General features: G+C 32.0%; 1 protein-coding gene across 1 annotated transcript in view; it reads right to left on the bottom strand.

The window, feature by feature from the left end:
• The window catches only part of LOC114338447 (transcription factor CP2-like protein 1), a 126,351-nt gene that overhangs the window by 71,530 nt on the left and 31,356 nt on the right, over positions 1-23,465 (bottom strand). Inside the window, exons 4-5 of the mRNA XM_028289051.2 lie at positions 17,246-17,360; positions 4,914-5,149 (exon numbers count right to left, since the gene is read on the bottom strand). Coding sequence (XP_028144852.2) covers positions 4,914-5,149; positions 17,246-17,360 — 351 coding nt within the window. The remainder of the gene's footprint in view (positions 1-4,913; positions 5,150-17,245; positions 17,361-23,465) is intronic.

Below are 23,465 nucleotides of genomic sequence, written 5' to 3'. Positions count from 1 at the left end.
GTTTTGTCTTTAAAATTATGTTTGGTAGAGGTCATGTTTTACAGTTTTCGAAATATGATTTTTCAAAGTTCGCCACTCACAGCAATTTTGGGCAATTTTCCTTGTTATTTCGCAAATATTGTCCTGTAACTTTTTTCTACGTAACTTTAGGCATAGGAGATGGTACATGTAAAAGGAATTGAAATCAATTACCTTTAAAATATGCTAATGTGTACGACTTCTTTTAAAGAGGTTATCTCTTTCAAGACTTTATATTTTAACGTTTTTATGTTTTTTACGATTATGTTTTAAATTTCCCATTATAAATTTTTTTTTCTACATTTAGGTATTATATTATATAATAAAGAAGAAAGCTTATTCTGTTTACTTTAAAATGGTGTATTATAAAAAATTCTAGGATTATTTTTGAATAAGATATGCTTTTTCAAAATGTAATAAGTACTTGCAACGATTTTTGATTTTAGGATTATTTTTTAAATTCCTCATTATAACTTTTTTATATGATTGTGTGTTATGCTTGAATCTTATTTTTTATAGGTAATACTTTGGATCCACTTGACTCGGCCGGGCAAACTTCTAAATATGGATTAATTCCAATATTTACTGTCAAAGATCCTGCACCACAAGCTTTGCTTGAAAAAATAGCATGTAAATGTACCAAAGGATGTACAAAAAACTGCGGTTGTAGGAAGATAGGAATTAGTTGTTCAATATTCTGCAAAGGGTGCATGTGCATGGGTACTAATTGGTGGGAACTCTAAGATAACTAAGGTGTCAGAGGAAGATATTGAAGCTAATGCTAAGGAAGAGATGGACTTTGATTTTGAAAATTTTTTAAATGTCAACGTTTAAATAATTTTAACTAAAGTGATGTTTTCTAAGACTGATGTTTATGTAATTTTTGTAAAAGAAATAATTTTAAATAATACAGGTAAAAAAATATCAAAGAACCACTCGGTGTCCATTACATATTTAAATAGAGATGATACACCATTTTAAAGAACAGAAAGTAAGCCCTCTTTATTGAGCAATATATAGTATATTCATGTACAAAAAAAAAGTTATAATGGGAAATTTCAAAAATAATCGTAAAAAAATGTAAAAAATAATATTTTTTTTATATTAGGTATTATATACCTAATATATAATATATACTAATATATTATATTATATAATATATTATATAATACCTAATATTATTTTATTTTTAAATTATATTATAAAAAATCGTTAATAGTATAAAAGCTTGAAAAACCATAATCTCTTTAAAAAAAGTCGTACAACGTTATACAGTAGACCGATTTAAAGGTAATTGATTTCTATTCCTATTACGTGTACCATTGCATATACCTAAAGTTACGTAGAAAAAAGTTACAGAACAATATTTGCGAAAAAACAAGGAAAATTGCCCAAAATTGCTGTGAGTTGCGAACTTTGAAAATTTATTTTTGAAAACTGTAAATTCTAGTTACCTCTACTAAACAACATTTTAAAGAAGAAATATGTATGTTTTTTTTTCGTAAAGCAATGTCTATACCTATATCCTCGTGGACAAAAGTTATGGGACAAAAAACAAAATTTTTTGAAGTTATACTTCTTTACCGGCGATAGAGGGTGATTTTTTTATATGTTAAAACCTATCAGCCCGGCGCATGCGCATTATAACTTTGTTCTGATTGGATGTTCAAATGACATGTCAAAAATTATCCGATATGGCAGCTGTGGTTTGGAGGTAAAGGTAAAGGTAAACAAATGTATAATATATTAGTTTTATTGTTGTGAGGACAGAAACAAAGTTTATAATATTGTAGTGACTTTTAAATAGTTTTTAAAAGCAACAGGTACGTAATAATTGTTAGTGTATCATGGGTATAAACCTACCTATTTGATCTGCCAAAATACATAGTATGTAATACTTTTATTTATATAATTTGATTACCATCAAAATTTCTATCAATATTCACCTAATATATTGTTTATTTACTCTATGTTTTGTTGTATTTTTTCAATTCTAAATCATTTCAATTCAAAATTAAAATAATTTGATCAATTTTCAAAATATCAAAATATCACAAGTTTAATCCGTTTAGTTAGTCGATCTTCGTAAATAATGACACATACTGTCCGTGGCTAATCGGAGAAGGCGAATGAATTCCAATACCAACCGCTCTTATCAGCGGTGGTTCGAGTCCCAATAGAAACTTTCTTTTTTGTTTTTTTAATACATTTTATGATTGTAAGTATATTTATTATATAATTGTATTTTCAGAAAATACGTATTTAGTTAAAAAAATTTTCGACAATTAATGTTCAGACATCATTTGTGGCTTGTTTAATGTGTTTGTGTGTGTTTTATTCTTTTATTATTTTAATTTTTGGCACTGTTCTAATAAAAATGTTTGAGAAGTAGTAAATTAGTTTAATATTTAAACAAAATATAAATAAAAAGTATATTAATTTCGTTTAAATCATATAATAGAAGTATAACTTCTTGCGTGCGTACAAAGTACACACACATTCTTTTTTTTTCTTTTAGGTTTCTTTGTGCTTTTTCTTTTAAATATATTTTTGTAAAAAAGGTACCATTGACTTTAAAAAGTGATATTTGGATAGGAAATTTAACCAGGAACAGCTTTGATGTAGATATGTTTGTACCAAAAGTACATAGAACTCACCCTAATGTAACCTGTGCCCAGGGACTAATTCACCCATTTCTCAAAAACGCACCCCTTTAAATGGTAGCACTCCGCGGTTTTTTCATATATAGATGTCCATTGACTATATGAAATAATAAAACCCCGTTAACGTTGTAGTTCCTTTTAGCTATCTTATTTTGAATATAATCAATAGCCTATGTCCAGGGCAGCCAAGATTCGAAATTATGAAACAATAGTGAAACCAACGGTGTTGTACGCATGTGAAACTTAGACAATGAATCAGAAAGAAAAAACGTTAGAGGTTTGGGAGAAGAAAATTTAGAGAAAAGTTTTTAATCGTATAAAGCAGGCTGACGGAGAATAGCGCAGAACATACGAGAGATGTTGAAAAAGTATCTATTCGTTACAAAGTACTCGTTACTTACGAATATCGAAAGTAACGATTACTATACAGAGAGGCAAATCGTTACTTTGATTACTCTGATTACTTCGTACCAATCGTATCAGAGCGAGTAACGACTATTGTATCTACTTTGATTACTCTGATTACTTCGTTATTTCGTACCAATCGTATCCCAGCGAGTAACGGACGGGACCGGTATTTTACGATTGTTATCGAATATCGTTATCGGTCTGAAGCGTTTTAAGGGTGTGAGGGTGAGGAGAAGATAGAAGATGAAACAGGGAAAATGGGAAAAAGGGAGGAAAAAGGAAAAATAATGGTATACGTAAAATATGTAATGTATCTCTTAACAAAGATCGAATGCGAGAACCCTATATTTTTATCTATTCTGCGTTCCGCAGTCATTTTGCAGTGTGGGCAGCATATCCCAATATAAAACTTATGGAACCTTGCAGCTCAGTGTTGCCGGTTTTAAGCAGACGAACTTAAAGTCCGTCTAAAAAGAATATTCCAGAAGTCCAAAACATCTTGATTTGAAAATCTGTGGGTTTTATTATTTTTAAATAATTCATAGATAGGTACTATGAAAGATATTTATACGATATTAAAGATATATCATTTGAATATTAATTATAATTCTGTGGTTTGGTTCTAAAAGGGCCAATGTCAAATTTTTGTTTTTTTGTACAGCTTTCTTTTGAATTTAATATTGACCAAACAAAATGCAAAAAATTGAAATTGGCCATTTTAACACTAAGTCACATAATGTGGCTTAATTCTAAAAGGGCCAGTGTCAATTTCTTGCATTTTGTTTGGTCAATATTAAATTCAAAAGAAAGCTGTACAAAAAAACAAAAATTTGACATTGGCCCTTTTAAAACCAAGCCACAGATTTAATTAATAGGTATTTAAGATATAAGTGTTAAAAGTACAATTTTAAGGCACGCATGTGAAAGTAAGGCACATGAGTGCCTTAAAAAGGTATATTTTAACACGTGTACTTTGTACGTACGTAAGAAGTTATACTTCTATTATATGATTTCAACGAAATAAATATACTTTCAACAGGTTATTTGTATTTAAAGATTAAACTAATTTTTACTTACCTACTACTTTCCAAAAATTTACATTACCACCAAGTGTGGTATAAAAATACTTTAAAATTTATTTAATATAAATATTAATATCTCTTTGCAACACTGTTCTTCATAAGAATCTGTACTGAAAGGTGACCGTGGAACGCAGTATAGATCTATATCAATACCTATACAAAATACCTACCTACTGAGAAATACGATTCTCGATATGATTACCAGTACTCAAATACAAAAGTAACAAAAGTAGTAATTGTAATCAAAGTAACGAATACTGTAAATGATTACTTTATACAGAAGTAACTATTTGTAACGAATACTCGAAAGTAACTAGAATCAACAGCACTAAAACATACTAGGAGCTAATGGAGATGTATTAGAAACCTCAAAAATATAGAAAATCAGGTTACAGAGAGTTACATGGTTGGGGACATGTTTTACAAATGCTAAAAGAAAAAAACATCCTAAGAGTTTTACAAGCAAGAGATTAAGGGAAGAAAAAAAGGGGAGACGGTGAAGGAAGTAGTTTCTATCCGCACTGACAGAAGAAATGGGAACAAGAGACTGGAAAAAACAAGTGAAAGACCGGAAAAATACTTTTTGTTTTTACTGCAAGTTGTGGTGTAAGTTGTCTACATTTGGCTCATATAGGTGATACAGAATACAATTCTACGAAGTTCTTGTTACTTATCTTTTGTTTTTTCTTGTCTATTGATCGTGAACAAACCTAATATTACATTTAGCGAACTGCATACTTACTTTCCATTACATTTTGCAATCCAACCAGATTTCCATGGCTAAGCAACTGACTGATGGTGTTGTTGAACATATTTTGACTGTTGTTGTCTTCCATTGTGCTATTAACGGCGACATTGGTATGTGTTGTTGGACTGTGATTCTTCCGTGCTATTTGTAACGTGGTGACATCGCTGGATGTGGGTGAGGGAGCTTCTTGTTTGAAAATAGTCAAACCATTCATAGACAATACATTTTCGCTAAAAAAAAAAATAAATAAATATAGGGACCATAATTATTACTGTAAGGAATAAATAAGTATTTTAAATTAATGCACAGTAGTACTGTTGGTTTGTCCAAGTTTAAATATACTCCTCAGAGGCATCTTTCAGTGCGTCACAGTTTTTCGATTTCTTTCTAAGTTGGAAGTGACAGAAACAAAGGTACGTCCGTGATTAAAGTCATTTTATAACATTTATTCTAGTTGTTGATAGATGGCGCTATAATCGAACAAAAATGATTTATGTATTATCTACACGACTATAATCTGTACAATTTATAAGACTATACAAATCAAAGAATATACCTTTTTATGAGATTCATACAATTGATTTGTTTTTATACCAAATTACGATTACGATTCTGACAACTGTCAGATTTAACTAAAATGTCATGCTATGATTCTCTACATTCTTAAAATTATACAGAGAGAGTCTGTAATTTGGAATAAATTCAATATCTCAAATACTCATTGTTTTTTTGAAAAATGCTCAGACCCGTCGATTAGTATTTCAAATTGCCTTTTTTGGCATACAATAATAATGTATACAGGGTGTCCCAATTTAGAGATATGACGTCATCGTTGATTTTCTTAAATGACAACAGTGTCATTTTGATAGCTATTTTGATAGGGTGTGCTAAGTTATACACAAATACAAAATATCAAATTTTTATTCTCTACCATTTACAAGATAATAGAAAATAACAAAGTTATGTCTGTAATTTGGAATAAATTCAATAATTAAAATACTAATTGTTTTTTTGAAAAATGCTTAGACTTGTCGATTAGTATTTTAAATTGTCATTTTTAACATACAATAATAATGTATACAGGGTGTCCCAATTTAGAGATATGACGTCACAGTTGATTTTCTTAAATGGCAACACTGTCATTTTGATAGGGTGTGTAAAGCTATACACAACTGCAAAATTTCAAATTTTTATTCCCTACCATTTACAAGATAATAAAAAATAACAAAGTAATGAAAAACAAGTAATCAAATAATAATTGAATTTCATTATTTCATTGAGGCTAATGCTCATAACACTGCCCATTGACAATTTGACAATAATTGAGGGCAACATTATGAGTATTTGCTTAATTGAAATAATTAAATTTAATTATTATTTGATTACTTGTTTTTCATTACTTTGTTATTTTTTATTATCTTGACATGTAAGTTTCGGATATAATTAAACAACACGGCGACATATAGTGTAAAAATGTTATGCTTACATAATATTATAATAAATAATACATTTCCTAAAAACACTAATATATTCTTTTAATGACTTATTTGCACGGTTACAGATACATACATACCTATCTTGAAAGATTAGCAATAAACTACATACTGTCTGTGTACCTACTGTCTGCGCAGGCGCGAGATTTATGTACAATTTTACCCTCAATCGAATCGCGCCTAAAGAAGAATATCTTCAAAAAGCCTCTGAGAAGCACCATACATATTAAATGATAGTCTGTTCGCTAAACTCAGACACAACTGGCTAGTGATTTAGTGGGTAATTTTTTTGTTTTTGGCCAATTTTGCCAAAATTGGCAAAATTACTAACTATTTAATAATTATTAACTATTTAGTAATTATTTTTTGCCAATTTTGTAACTAGTAAAATTACTAGCCAATTGTGTCTGAGTTTAGCGAACGGACTATAGTAGAGATTTTTGTGTGAACTCGATATACTAAGAATCCAGAGTGTACCTTTTAAGCACGACGCAATCCAAATTTATCACTGAACTAGAAAACAGCGCAAGAGGCCATAAGGTATAGGAAAAATGTGCGAAACCAAGATCCGGAGTGGCGCTCACAAGAAATAAGAGAGTTGGTAGACACCAAAAAGAAAGCCTATCAAATCTGGCTATAAACACAAAATCCAGAACACTGGATAATGAGCACTTATTGTAACAAGGGAAGTTAAGAAAACTGTGACCAAAAGGGGTGGAACTCGAGTATCTGAAGTACGGAAGTTTATTGGAAACCTCAGAAATAACGACAAGGAGGTTAAACTCCATAAGTATGTCAAAGTAGAAATAATACTACAAATCCCTATTGCAGAGAGCAACACATTACATCACATTACGAAATAAATCACAGAGATTTCAGAACAGATCCAATAGGCGAAGACGAAGTAAAGACGATAAGTAAGTAAGGCAATAAAGACGAAGTAAGGACAGGGTAACACGAACGAAAGGAAATGAAAAAAAGGAAAGACAAAGGACCTGGAAACATCTCCAATGTGATAATAAAATTCGAACCGTAAATACTAATAGAATTAAATAATATTTGTATGTTAATTAATAATTGTATGGCAAACGAAGACATTATGGATTATATGATTCGAAAGTTAACCGAAGTATATGAAAATTGGGAAAAAAAGGAACGTCAAAACGGGACATTCAGCAAAAAATACAACAGGACAGAAACATGGTACAAACAATAAACTCATTACTATGGTCTTAATTCGTTATCAGATATGGCTGGTAAATGGCAAAACATGATCTTCTAAAATGTTTTTAATGTACATATCAGCTGTCATTCACTCAATCACCACGAGTTCCTTATCTCTTATCCAAGAAATATGACTCCATAGCACTATGCCGCCACCACAAAAATTAATACTCTGTATGAGGTTACATCTGGCATACCGTTCATCATATGGAAGAAGTCTATTGCTATCGATAAAAGTGACTATAATAACAAAACAATAGAATTTTTAAATAACCAAAATAGTATAACACTAAACAAAGACCCCACAGAAAAATACCGAAAACAAATTAAACTAGCCATTGGAAATTCAAAATCAATACTAAATCCAACAGAACAGAAATACCTTAATATTATGAACCCACAACCCCCTAAATTATACTCTTTTATTAAACTACACAAACCTGACCACCCAATAAGACCTGTAGTTTCTTTTTATACAGCTCCGTCATATAAACTTTCAAAAAAACTGTCAGATATTATTACAGAATACACTAAATTTTCACCTAAATTCACCGTAAAAAATACACTAGAACTAGTTAATAAAATACAACATTTTCAATTGCCCAACAACTCCAGACTAATTTCATTTGACGTAAAAAATCTTTTTCCTAGTGTTCCTCCTACAGAAACTTTTGTTTTAGTTAAAAACCTTTTAGAACATAATAGTACAAACCCGATCATTGCATCTGAAATTTTACACCTTCTTGAAATTTGCATAAATCAAGACTATTTTGAATTCAATAATCAAATTTACACAAACAACAGTGCAGGACTTATTATGGGTAATCCTCTAAGCCCATTACTATCAGATATATTTATGAACCAACTTGAAACAACAATTTCTAAACACCCCTTATTTAAACAGTTCTTATATTGGTGGAGATACGTGGATGACATACTAGTCTGCTTTACAGGAACTAACAGACAACTTGACCAATTTCTATCATACATTAATTCACTTCATAGTAATATTGAGTTCACAATAGAAACAGAACAGAATAATTCCATAAACTTTCTAGATGTAACGATTACCAGACTACACAACAAACATGAGTTCTCCGTATATCATAAACCTACCCATACTGACACAACTATACACAATTCATCATCCCATCCTACACAACACAAATTAGCAGCCTACCATAGCATGATACATAGACTGACAGAAATTCCTATGACAAAAAATAACTTCGAGACAGAACTAAATATCATTAGACAAATAGCAGTAAACAATGGCTATAACGAACAAACAGTTAACAACATTTTAAACCAAAAACTCCATAAGAAAGCCTTGAAATTAGTGTATCCACCACCATAGAAAGAACCCAGTACCTTCTGCTCTCTCCCATATACCGGCAAAATAACAACAAAAATAGCCAGATACATAAAAAAGAAAGGAATAACACCAGCTTTCAGAACTAACAACAACTTAAGCAAACATATTAAAAACAATAAAAGCCGAAAGAGAAAGCAACTACAGAGTGGTGTGTACAAACTAACTTGTGGTGACTGTCCGAAAACTTACATCGGTCAAACTGGCAGAACTTTTGACAAACGGATAGCAGAACACAAAAGGGCTTTCAACAATAGAAAAACAGACACTTCTACATACGCACTTCACCTTCTAGATCATAATCATTCTTTCAATGAAGAGTTTCAAATTCTACATATTCAAAATAAAGGCCTTAAGCTATCACTTTTAGAATCAATGGAAATTAATAAATTGAAAAATACAGATATAATTCTGAATGACCAACTCGAGACAAACAGCTCCCCACTCCTCAACCTCTTCAGTTAAAGACTTAAAAAGGCAAACACATTGTAAAATATATCACTTGAGAAAGGCACTTTGCCGAAACAGCTGTAGTAATAACATAGTTGTAATAAATTTTGTGGAAGTATAGAAAAACAAACGTTTTTCAGTGTTTTATTGTGAGATAAAATGAACTTCCATCAAGTAACGGTCGAATCCATCAATTATTTAGAAGAAGGATGGACAAAACTTCGTCTACAGAAGAGTTGGCGAACAGTATGTCAGTTGTAATATCATACAGAGCGTTAGTTTTGGTGGTGGCGGCATAGTGCTACGGAGCAGTATTGCTTTGAAAGGGAATACCGAACACGTGGGGGTGATTAGGCGAATGCCAACTGGCATGTACATTGAAAACATTTTGGGAGATCACGTTCTCCATTTGCAAGCCATATTGGATATGACATATTGATGTGAATGCACGTCTTCATGTCACTAGAACAGTTAATACCTACCTTGATGAGATTCAATTTAAAAATTATATTGGCCATAATATAGTCCAGGTCAGATTTAAATCCGATTATAACATTTATATGACACTTTAAAACATCGCATTCGGAAAAGGAATCCTATTCCTAAGATACTGGAGGGCTAAAGATAGCAGCAGAAAAAAAATGAATTTCACATGCATATGCAACATTTTTGTCCGTGAGTATATATTATCTCAAATTTCTTATTTGTCATTTGTCATGACAAATCATAAGCACAATTTGCGTCATAGAAATTAAATGGTCAAATAAATATGAGGCTGCGAATTTAACTTAACGAATGTCCCCCTTACTTAATATACATAACATGATTATAATTTTTATCTTCTACTATACATAATGATTTTCACAAAAGATCAGATATTGTGGAATATATTACTCTTTTAAAAATAAAATTATAAAAATAGTCAGGATTAAGGCCGATATTTGTTCAAATGCAGAAAAAACCAGTTTGAAGCATTGGTATCTATTAACAAACACGGTTCAATGATAATATGATAGAGGATCTCTTTCTTTAGATATACTTAAAATTAGGTTTCGATTTGGACATATTTATATATACTTACTTGGTGACAACCACTGATCAAGGGTTACAAAAATTAAAATGGGTAAAGCACATACTTATTATCCTTATTGTCCTTATTCTTATTATACAACATTAACTCTTGATCCCCGAACAACTTTAGGATTTTTTTCTTATATTTTGTCAAATGTAGTGTAATGTAAATTGTCAACAACTAATTGCCATGTTGAATTATTTGACTTATTTCTCACTCTTCTTTACTTGACCTCCTTTTTTATTAAATAGTCTTTTTTATGTAATACTGCTAAATATTGTGTAGTCACTTTTTTTAAAAAATGTTTAGTTTCTTAAAACTTGTTGTCAAAACTTCTTAATGTAAGAGTTATTAAAGAACAGGGTCACCAAATAATATTAAACGTGTATAATTATTTTAAAAATACGAAAAGTGAAGTGGGCACTATATTAGTGGTAAAGTATAAAACTGCTGACAACAGGTAAGGAGCTTTAATACATTTAATATTAATGTTTTTATATTGAAACCTCTGTCGACCATGTTTACAGTAGAGTCCACGAATCTTTACCCGTGCGTCATTAATACCTGGCGAGATAAAACACATATTTGATAACTCAAATTTTAACCCGTAATAGGAGCAGTAGCTACTTACTGTCACTTGCTGTTGCGTTTAGTAAATTTCAATTTCGGACTTATCATCGACTTATTTCGTATGCTTTAAATGATGACGCACGGGTAAAGATTCAGGGACTCATCTGTATAAAGCTCAACAGGTCGTAGAGATCTACCTCCTAGCTCTCTAGAAAAATATCTCTGTTTTCATTATATTTTTATCGAATTATCCAATATTTTTTGTTTTCAGTTCACAATATTACTTCTAACCAAAGGACTAGACCAAAGGACTAGAAGCGCCTTATCTCAGGATGGTTGGTCCGAATTATACTAAAACAGGGATATACCATACCTATTTTGCAATAAGAATATTTGAAATTGCCAGAACGTTGCCAGATTTATAATTTTTCTATCATTAGTCACTTTGGTTTTTTAAATACAACGCTCTGTACATTGTACTGTTATTGAAATCTCAATACTTTTGATTTTATGTAGTAAATAACATCTTAAAAAGATAAAACAAAAGCCTAAAAACACCTAATAGTCTCAATAAATTTTTTGATTCAAACTATGCACAACCAAATTTGACCATAAAAATTAGAAGTTTACTACATTACTAAATTAATATTTACCTAATCAAGTGTTCTACATTTCATCCATTTTTAACTTGACAGTGTCCTAAACGATACAGAATCATAGACATATTAACAATAGACCAGGCTAGGGATATGCCACTCAATGCATCGGGGTGTAACGCCAATATCAAGTACGGTGGTCTAGCTATCTTTGTCTGTCGTACGATTATGAGCGTATCTACAGTCGGAAAAATGAAAGAATACCCATGAATGATCACATCAATCACTTATTTTGTATTTGCTGTCATTTTCTATTAATAACAAACGTTTGTTATAGAAAAAGATAGCAAATACAAAATAAGTGATTGATGTGATCGTTCATGGGTATTCTTTCATTTTTCCGACTGTACCAAGAGGTGGGAGTAATGGAACGACACAGACACAGAGGCAGCGGCCATCATATGCTAGAGAGAGAAAGCTAAGCGCCGGTAGAGAGAGATAGATACACCACCGACCCGAACTGCTCTGCATTACGCTATTTTTCGGACCTTGTCTAAAGAATATATTTGTTATTATAGACTAGGAGCCGCTATAGGTGAAATTTCTTAATCATTTTAGGCACGACGGGACCCTATAAGTTAAATAGTAGAACCTAAAAGAAAACGTTTGAGCACTGTGCCGTCACTTTTCAGTGGCACATGCGTCGACAGTGGCGCATCAAACTTTCCACTTATGGACGGGATACATAAATTAAAAAATACCCTCCCTTATTACCAGAATTTAATTTTTTTCATTTTTTTTAAGTTCTATGTGATTAAGACATAAGATTTATCGTAATTTTAACCCACCACCCCCTTCTCCCTGCCCCCAACATCAAAAACTTTATTTTTGGATTTTATTTTTTTTTTGTTGGATGCAATCAATTTTAAAATTTCAAAAAATTCACAAGCATAGTTAAGGCTTTTATAAAACACGTCTATTTTTTATAGACCTGTAGGTTGAGTGTACATAACCTCAAAAAAATTTTAAAATTTTTTTTTGGAAAAAAGTATATAACTTTTTTTTGGGGATAGCTGCAGATCTAATTTTTTCTTAGTCTTGTGTATTTTATCAAACACTATATTTCTAATTTTTTCAGATTTTTCTGTAACGCTGGTCACCTTTAAAAATCCAAAAAACTGTTTTTTTAAGGGGGTTTTGGGGGGTTTGAACGTGTTTTTCTGATTTTTAAATATTCTAAAGGACTCACTTACTTCAAGTTACATATAACCTATAAAAACAAAATTATATATTATGAAGTCTATAAAATAGGGAAAATCCCCCAAAACCCCCCAAAAAACAGTTTTTCGGATTTTTGAAGGTGGGGAGCCTTACAGAAAAATCTGAAAAAAATTAAAAATATAGTAAAAAGACTAAGTTCAAACAAAATTGAAAATGGTTATTCATTTTTAAAAATACAGTGTTTGATAAAACACACAAAATTAAGAAAAAATTAGACATGTGGCTATTCCTCAAAAAAAGTTAAAGCTTTTTTGAAAAAAAAAATTTTTTTTTAAATTTTTTGAGGTTATGTACACTCTGCCTATGAGTCTATAAAAAATAGGCATGTTTTATAAAATCCTCAGCTATGCTTGTGAATTTTTTGAAATTTTAAAATTGATTGCATCCCACCAAAAAAAAAATAAAAACGAAAAATGAAGTTTTTGATGGTGGGGGTAGGGGGAAGGGGGTGGTGGGTTAAAATTACGCTGAATTTTATGTGTTAATCACATAGAACTTAAAAAAATAAAAAAAATTAATTCTGTTAGTAAGGGAGGGTAACTTTTAATTTATTTATCCCGTCCAGAAGTGGAAAGTTTGATGCGCCCCTGTCGACGCATGTGCCACTGAAAAGTGAAGGCACAGTGTTCAAACGTTTTCTTTTAGGTTCTACTATTTAAGTTATAGGGTCCCATCGTGCCTAAAATGATTAAGAAATTTCACCTATAGCGACTCTTAGGGCCGGTTGTTCGAACGCTAATCAAGAAGTTGATTATTATCAATCATTTATTGTAATCAATTTTCTTGATGGGAATCAAATCGCGACATGAAAAATACATGTAAAACACTAATCAGTTATTGATTGTAGGTAAAACAGTAATTAAAGTATAGCCGCAGCTCTTAAATTATTAAAAATTGCTTATTATTATTATTGATCTGTAAGTAAAAACAAGAAATTAACATCAGAAAGAGTTTAATTATGATTTATTTTAAATTAAAACCAAAATAATAAAATAAATCAGTCAACTTAACCTCAAAATGCGACATCTGTCAGAAGTACGCTTAATCAAATGTAATTGTAATTAAATATTTGATAATGATCAGTTTTGATTAGCGTTCGAACAACCGGCCCTTAGGGCCGGTTGTTCGAACGCTAATCAACATTGATCACTATCAAATACTTAATTACTGTCACAACTGTCAATGTCAACTTTGGTTGGGTTGCCGAAAACATAATTATTGATGACCATTATGAAATTAGTTAATCAATTATGTTAATAATTATTATGTTAATTGACTAACTAATCTCATAATTATAATTAACATGTTTTCAGCAACCCAACCAAAGTTGACATTGGCAGTTGTGACAGTAATTAAATATTTGCTAGTGATCAATGTTGATTAGCGTTCGAACAACCGGCCCTACGTCTATTATATCTATGTACAGAATGCGCGTATTACATTTTCCATGTTTATTTAGAAATCAATATGGATTCATCGATAATTATTTGCCTTAGCTCTGCAACACTTGCTGGTTAAATTTATAAATTCTACTTTCAAAATATCCCCAATAAAAATAATCTTTCGGATTCAAATCGGTTGAACGAGGAGGTATTCAACACTACCTAATTTACCAATACATGCATCGTGAGAAATGTCTGATATAAACATGTCGCGGAACATTTACACCAAAATGAACTGTAGCTCCGTCTTGCTGAAATCATATCTCATTAAAATTGGCTCCAAACTTTTTTTCAGATCATGTAAAATTTCATTTCTAAGTAGTATTTCTTAATAAATTATCGCTTGTTAAATTTTCTTCTATAAAAAACGGCACAGTTAACTGAGTACACATTATGCCCGATCATACATTTAGTTTTTGTGATCTTTGAGTACTGTTTTCACGCATCCAGTGTGGATGCGTGATCCAATTTATTTATTTTACAAAAGTTTTCAATAAACGTCAAGCTATTGTTATGTTTTATGAATTAATGTCAAAATCACAGCATTCTACACTCGGGTGCAAAAAAATCGATCCACTTAAAAATTTGCTCAATTTGATGTCACGAATTTACTAAACCCGTTGTCCGATTTAAGTGATTTTTTTACCATGATATAGCCTTATTCGTTAACAATATCGCTGTAATAATATTGTTGCTAGACAGGTAAACTGTCGTTGTATACTGGGTGTACGAATCAAACTATGTCTTTTTCTCAAAGTTCGCATCACCCTGTGGACTATTCTAGCATTTATAAAATATTGAAATTAAAACCCAACTATAGCCTCAGGTCTTCTTAACATTCTGTTTTATTTATTCATTCGCTTATGTTGGGTAATAAAAAAGTTAGGTCCTTTAACAACTGGCCATGTTCGTCATCAGTACAGGGTGTTTCTAAATAAGTGCGACAAACTTTAAGGGGTAATTTTACATGAGAAAATAAGGACAGTTTGCTTTATAATCATATGTTCGATGTCCGCAAACGCTTCCTTTCCGAGATACGGGGTGTTCATTTTTTTTACCAACTGACGATTTATTTATTGCTTTAAAACCAGTTGAGATATGCAAATCAAATTTGGTGGGTTTTAAGACGTAGTTATTGCACATATTTTGACATACAACTAAGAATTTAATATTCACCATTGGCGCGCAAACGGGTATTATGACCGGAATATTAAATTCTTAGTTGTATGTCAAAAAATGTGCAATAACTACGTCTTAAAACCCACCAAATTTGATTTGCATATCTCAACTGGTTTTAAAGCAATAAATAAATCGTCAGTTGTAAAAAAAAATTGAACATCCCGTATCTAGGAAACGAAGAGTTTGCGGACATATGATTATAAAGCAAACTGTCCTTATTTTCTCATGTAAAATTACCCCTTAAAGTTTGTCGCACTTATTTAGAAACACCCTGTACTGATGACGAATATGGCCAGTTGTTAAAGGACCTAACTTTTTTATTATCCAACATAAGCGAATGAATCTAAAAACAGAATGTTAAGAAGACCTGAGGCTATAGTTGGGTTTTAATTTCAGTATTTTATCAATGCTAGAATAGTCCACAGGGTGATGCGAACTTTGAGAAAAAGACATAGTTTGATTCGTACACCCAGTATACAACGACAGTTTACCTGTCTAGCAACAATATTATTACAGCGATATTGTTAACGAATAAGGCTATATCATGGTAAAAAAATCACTTAAATCAGACAACGGGTTTAGTAAATTCGTGACATCAAATTGAGCAAATTTTTAAGTGGATCGATTTTTTTTGCACGTGAGCGTATATTGACTGAATTGTTTCAAAAAACTATTTGGCACTGAGAAGTTTTATTTATTTAAGATCTTCACGACTAGATAAAAGACCACGTGTTACATATGGTTGAACTCGTACTGAAGTGAGGATTCCAATAATAATACTAATACGATATTTAAACTGTTGTATTTAAAAAACAAAAGTAACTAATGATATCGGAAAAATGGTAAAAGCCGGCAACATTTCAATTATCAAATTTGAAATCTTCATATTTCAGAATAGAAATATTTCCATTTTTGTACAATTCGGACCATTCATTTAAGAGACAATTAGGTGTTTCCAGACTTTTGGTCCACTCTGTATAAATCATGTGTAAGACCAATGACATATGCAATACGAAACGAGAATAGACACAGCAGAAACAAAAAGAATACTTAGAACGCTAGCTTTGAAATCAATTGCTGGGAAGACAACAAGAGACAGAATAACAAATAACCAAATAACAGATTCCTGTAAAATACAGGATAGCGAAGAAGGAGAAGATGGAAATGGAATCTGTGTGTTACATGAATGAGTAGGATAGAATAGAATACAGAGGAACTTCCAAAAAGATAAGTTTTTGATGCTTCTGAATATTTCATTAAATAAGTTGAAGATACAAGTTTACTTATGGGACGTAAATGTAGCTATACTTTATTTCACGTTAAGAATAGAAGGTTAAGCTTATGGAGATCAGTGTTGACAAACCTCTCGGGCACGGGTGGCTACTAGACTGCCGATATACGATTCATTTTAATCAGTACGGCGTGGCATCAGCGCGCTTCTATCGTTCATAAGAAATGCATGGGGCTATATTCGCAATGTTCTATTCTTAACGTGAAATAAAGCATAGTTTTACTTAAAAATTGCAGAAACATCCCCGTCCTTACTATTTACTTAACATGGATAGTACGGCCTTTTTTGTTCATACAAACTATTAGTAATGATAAGAGAATGCATCTAAGTCAAGATTTTATGGAAGGCACACTTACCTCACACTATAGGAAGTTCCAACCAGATCGTTGGTTCCAATGTTCAATTGGTTCTCGATATCAGTGTTCAAATCTCCATAATCATCAACCTGCCAATGCTGCATTTTTATTGCATCTAAAAAAATTACTATATATTAAACTACGTTTCTTCTGGACTGTATCGTGCAAACTAAATCGAGTCAAAGATTGTTTTATAAACATTAAAATAAAGAAAGGATTATCTCAAATTACAATCAGGAAAACAAAACACATAATTAGATCACAGCCAGTAGCTGAGACACTTGTTTTCGGGTTAGATTTTTTTTAAAGACAGAAGAATTATGCTTTTTGAATTCGTCCCATGTAACAGGTAGCTTTGTTTTAAATTTAGGTAGTAATCAAGTCATAACCCAGAAATTAATGCAAAATGATTGATAAATAGGTTCAAGTTCAAATATTAATAATATTTAATGTTATTGTCTACTGGGTGTCCCATTAAAATTATCAAATAAAAAATGAGAAGTCGAACCACTGGTGATTTAATGTTTTAAGATAACTAAAAATAATATTAAGAGAGTAGGCGCAAAATTTCGGGCCAATGCTTTTTAAATACATTCATTTATTTCGAACCCTGAGAAAACTAATAAGTATTTTTGAAAATTTTAAACGCAGAATGAAAGATTACGTTATTCCCGAGGGCCGAAAATCCCTGAAAACTTCTATGTTTATTTTAATAAGCTACAGGGGCGAAAAACAAGAGAAAATTTAGTGTGATTTTTAATTTCAAATATCTCATTAAAAAGAAACTTTTTGTAAGGGACTTTCGGCCCTCGGTAATAATGTAATCTTTTATTATGCGTTTAAATTTTTCAAAAATATTTATTAGTTTTTTCAGGATTCGAAAAAAAAATTAATGCACTTAAAAAATATTGGCCCCAAATTCTGCGAATACGCTTTTAAGTAGAATATTATTAATTAAAAAAAACGTGCTAGTTATATAAACATTTATTTATCGATTATGCATTGGCACATTTTTTTCTGCTTGTGTTTATCCTGTACCTTTTTATACAAGATCTTGGTCTTCATATCTAGATTCTTCTTCTTCTTTCTCTTTATAACCAATTCTGCTTGTTCATTGGCGGATAGATACCTCTATGGAAGGTTATCACTCCATATTTTGCGTGGTCGGCCGATACTTCTTCTACCAATTGATGATTTATCTCTTGCTATTTTGACCCAACGATTCTTCCCAAATTCTGCTTATGTGGTTATTCCATTTTTTTTTCTATTTAGTGTCCATTCATTTATAGACTGTACTTTACATTTTCTTTTAATAGCTTCACTCCGCTTTCAATCTATCAGCGTATTTCCTGTATTTATTCTTCCTCTTCTTCTCCTGTAATTCAATTCTTCTCAGTACTCTCATCTCTTGCGTTCCCAGTAGTATTTGTCAAACTTAAACATATCAACAAGTACTTAAAAATATCTATCAAGTGACTCCCGAAACAGTTGATAGCATTAAAATTTACGCAACAAAAATTTTTCAAAATTTATCTTTTAAAAATTTTAGAGAAAGAAATAATAATGGAATTTGACTGATACAGTCTTGTGAACAAAACGGGATTATAATACGTGGAAGCATGTTTAAGCATAAAAAGATACACAATGAAACGTTGAGGTCTCCAGGAGGAAGATACAGAATTCAAATTGACCATGTACTGGTCCAGTCAAAATTGAAAAGTTGGTTACAAGATGTTAGTAGCCTACGAGGAGCAGATGTGGGATCAGACCACATGCTAGTCACGGCCAAAATAAAGTTGAAATTAGCCAGAGACAAGAACCGGCCAGAGTTCTAGCTGTGTTGGGTCTTGTTTTCTGATGCATAAGTCATTATTGGACTTACATTGGTTTTATAAATTCTGGACTTCATCTCAGTGATGAGATGATATAATATTACCTGCCACTCTATTAGCTATTTGTACTTGCTCTCTCACTTTATCCAGGTCTCTATTGCTGGACAGTGTAATTACAATGTACATACATATTTTATTTCCATTACTTGTTCGATAATGAGCCCATCAATTTCTATTTTACCTCTGATTGGTTCTTGGCTTATTATTATTGTTTTAGTTTTCTAGTTGAGTTAAGATTGTCATATTGAATTCTTTTGCTCTTAATCTGTGGACTAGTCTTTGCAGACTATCATCATCTTGGGCCATTAAGATTGCGTCGTCTGAGTAACACAGTACTTTCACTTCTTTGTTTGCCTTTTCTATATCCTTTTCCTTGGTTGATACTTTGGTGATTTCATTGATGACTAAATTGAAGAGCATAAGGCTCAATGAATCCTCCGTCTTATTCCGCTACCTATGACTATAGGTTCTGTAAGTTGTCCATCTATTCTGACTTCCATTTTATTGTTTTTGGTAGATGTTTTCAATAGTTTCTAGTTTTCAATAGTTTTTCTATTATACAGAAGATGGATTACGTCTTTGATTATTACTCTGTCAAATACTCATCTATTATACTCTACAGATTTCTCAGTAATTTGATTTATGATGAATATTGCATATTATGTATACCATCTTCCAGTAAGAAAACTCTGTTGTTCATTTGCTAAACTTAGTACATACTACAGCGAGGAGTACGGTAAGGAGACACCGTCTCTCGTCAAGCTATTCACGACGCTTGTAAAACTTACTTGTAACATGGCAGATCTTAACATGTATGATATCAACATAAATGGAGAGAAGCTCAATCATTTGAGATTAGCGGATGACATCGTCCTTATAGCCGATCGCACGGAAAATGCAGTAACATTGTTGGAAAAATTATATCACACTACCTTGGAGGTCGGACTAAAGATTAGCATGAACAAGACACAAATAATGAAGTCTGGTGGTAAATTGTAACATTGGTTTTGATGGAAGGGATATTTAGCAGACTGCATCGTATAAGTACTTAGGGCATGAATTTCGGTTGGACAAAGATAACCAGACATGTGAGCCCCACGTCGCAGAGGATTAAACTGAGCAGTATTTGGTAAATTAAACTGTGTATTTAAATTGGACCTACCCATATGCCTCAATAGAAAAATCTTTGAGCAGTGTGTGTTTTATTGACTTTCAAAAGGCATTTGATCGTGTTAAGCACTCTATATTGATCGAAGCTCTAAAAGACATTGGCTTGGACGGCAGAGATGTTCGAATAATTGCAAATTTATATTGGAATCAAACAACATCAGTTTTAGTAGATGGTGTGGAATCACAGGCTCTTAATATTAAAAGAGGAGTACGGCAGAGATGCCTCTTGTCACCCCTGCTTTTCAACGTTTACTGCGAAAGAATTTTCAGAAAAGCACTTTCTGACAAACAAGAAGGAATACTTGTGAACGGTGAAGTCATTAATAATTTGCGATATGCGGACGATACAGTACTCCTAGCTTCTACTCAAGAAGATCTGCAAACACTACTTGATAGTGTCGTTGAGAGTTGTAGGGAGGCAGGTCTGGATCTGAACATACGTAAAACCAAAATACTCGTAATAAGTAAACAACAGCATATAAAACCTATTTATATATATGTAAATAATACCAAACTTGAGCAAGTTAATAAAATCGTTTACCTTGGACAGCAATTAAATTGTAACGCAGAAAGTCACAGCGAAATTAGATCTAGGATAGAGCAGGCTAGAGCCGCTTTTAGAAGGATGTCCAAGGTGTTATGTAACATAGACCTAAAATTGGCATTGAGTATCCGCCTAATTCGCTGCTACGTGTTCTCGGTCTTACTTTAGGATGTCGAGTCCTGGACTGTGAATAAAATCGATCTAAATCGCCTTGAAGGCTTTCGAAATGTGGTGCTATATAAGAATTTTAATAGTTTCTTGGATGGAGAAGATTCGAAACTCCACAATTAATACTAGAACGTCTCAGCAAGACTACTAAGATCATAAAAACCATCAAGCTGAGAAAGCTGGAGTATTTCGGACATGTAATGAGAGGTCCTAAATATAGGTTGCTACAAAATATCATGCAAGGAAAAATAGCAGGCAAACGCAGTCCAGGACGAAGAAGAGCCTCATTGGTATGGTGTTGATACAAGCATGCTATTTAGGGTGGCAGTGAATAAAATTAAGATAGCTGTGATGGTAACCAACGTTCTAAAAGAACATGGTAAATGAAGAAGAAGTGTTACCTGTACTCACTTATATGGAGCGGAAACATTAAAGGCTGAAACGCATTAAAGTCGTGGACGCGACTCGACTCGTTGCGGACTAGACTATAGACTAGTCTCAGATTATTTACGTTGTTTTTAATCTTCATGAACGCATTTGGAAGTCGCGGATGCGACGAGAACTTGATTCAATTTTTAATGAAAATCCCAAGTCTTCCACCGTCTTGTTGGCGACGAGTCACGTTCGCGACTCTCTAATGCGTTTCTGCCTTAACACTCACAAAAAAGGTAGAACAAGATTCGCGTAACTCAGAGGGCTATGGAATGCCAGATGTTGGGTGTCTCTCTGAGAGACTGAATCACAAACGAAAAAAAAAAAAGAATGTGTGTTTTTTTGTACTCACGTAAGAAGTTATACTTCTGTTATGATTCCAACGAAATTAATATATGTACTTTAAACAGTTTATTTATATTTTATTTAAATATTAAACTAATTTTAATATTACTACTTTGCAAACATTTTTATTAAAACAATAGATACCAAAAATTACAAAATAAAAGAATAGAACACACACAAACGCATTGAAATGTGCACCAAAGAAATGATTTCTGAACAATAATTGTTGGCAAAAATTTTAACTAAATACGCATTTTCTGAAAAAAATTATATAACAAATATAATATTCACAATCATAAAATGTATAAAAAAAATAAAAAAAATGAAAACTTGCATTGTACTTGTCATGTGGGAAGGTAGGCTAACTGAACGTTTTACTCTTTGACAGTTCTGAATTTAATCAAATTAGTTTGATTTTTGTGTGTGTGTGTGTTCACAAAGGGAATTAAAATATTAAAATACAACAAAACATAGAGTAAGAAAACAATAGGTATATTAGATGAAGAGTGGTAGAAATTTTGTTGGTAATCAAATTATGTAAATCAAAGCATTACCTACTATAAATAGATAGGTACATACATTTTCCAAATAGGTAAGTACCTACTAATGTAATTTTTTATTACAATACTGAAACATTTACAATTAAGTACGTACCTGTTGCTTTTAAAAACTATTTAAAAAGTTACTACAATTATAAACTTACTTTTGTCTGTGTCCTCACAACAATAAAAACTAATATACAATATTTGTTCATCCATAACATCCATATTCCCCTAGGTGCGAAAAGTAATCCTAGTTCCTCTCCCCATCGTAGTTCTTCTTTTAAATTCCAGAATAATAGTGTAGTTAGTTTAGTTAGAATAGGTTACACATTTGCTACTGGCTGAATGGGCACATGAGCCCGAAGGCCAAAAAAAACCTTCATATTGAACAATTATTGTCATGTGATTTGAACACCCAATCAGAGCAAAGGTATAATGAGTCTGTGCCGGGGAACAAGGTTTTTGATGAATTCGCGCATATTAAATTTCACTCCCATCGCGCCTAAAGAAGTATAACTTCAAAAAGAGAAAAAAACGTCGTAGAACAAAACCAACTGACGCTATGGAAAAAATCGCGTCACTAAAATGGAATTGGGAAGAACACGTCGCCAGATTATTAGACAACCGATGGACAAAACGTATTGTCGAGTGTAACCAACACACTAAGGAGCAGAGGACGCCCATCAACCAGATGGTCTGACGATTTGAAGAGTGTTAGCAGTAACTGGTTGCAAGCCGCACGAGACAAATATAGATGTAAAAAGCTAAGAGAGACCTATGTCCAGCAGTGGACGCTTACAGGTTGATGATGATGATGATGAATCCAAACTCATCCAACAAACGAAAAAAAAACCTTAAATCACAAAATTATGTTGTATTACGGATTTTTGAAGTTATACTTCTTTAGGAGCGTTGGGAGTAAATTTATATGTGCGCGAATTCATCAAAAGTCTTGGTCCTGAGCTCAGCTCAAACGTTATACGTGCTCTGATTGGGTAATTACAATGACCTGTTAAAATTGTTCAATATGTCGGTTATGGGTAAACAAATGTTGTGTATATTAGTTTTTATTGTTGTGAGGACAGAGACAAAAGCATGTTTATAATTGTAGTGATTTTTTAAATAGT

This window comes from Diabrotica virgifera, chromosome 2, assembly GCF_917563875.1.
Source record: "Diabrotica virgifera virgifera chromosome 2, PGI_DIABVI_V3a".
In the NCBI taxonomy this organism is placed as follows: Eukaryota; Metazoa; Arthropoda; class Insecta; order Coleoptera; family Chrysomelidae; genus Diabrotica; species Diabrotica virgifera.
Note: the sequence above shows the minus strand (reverse complement) of the source record. Positions and strands in the feature narration are given on the sequence as shown.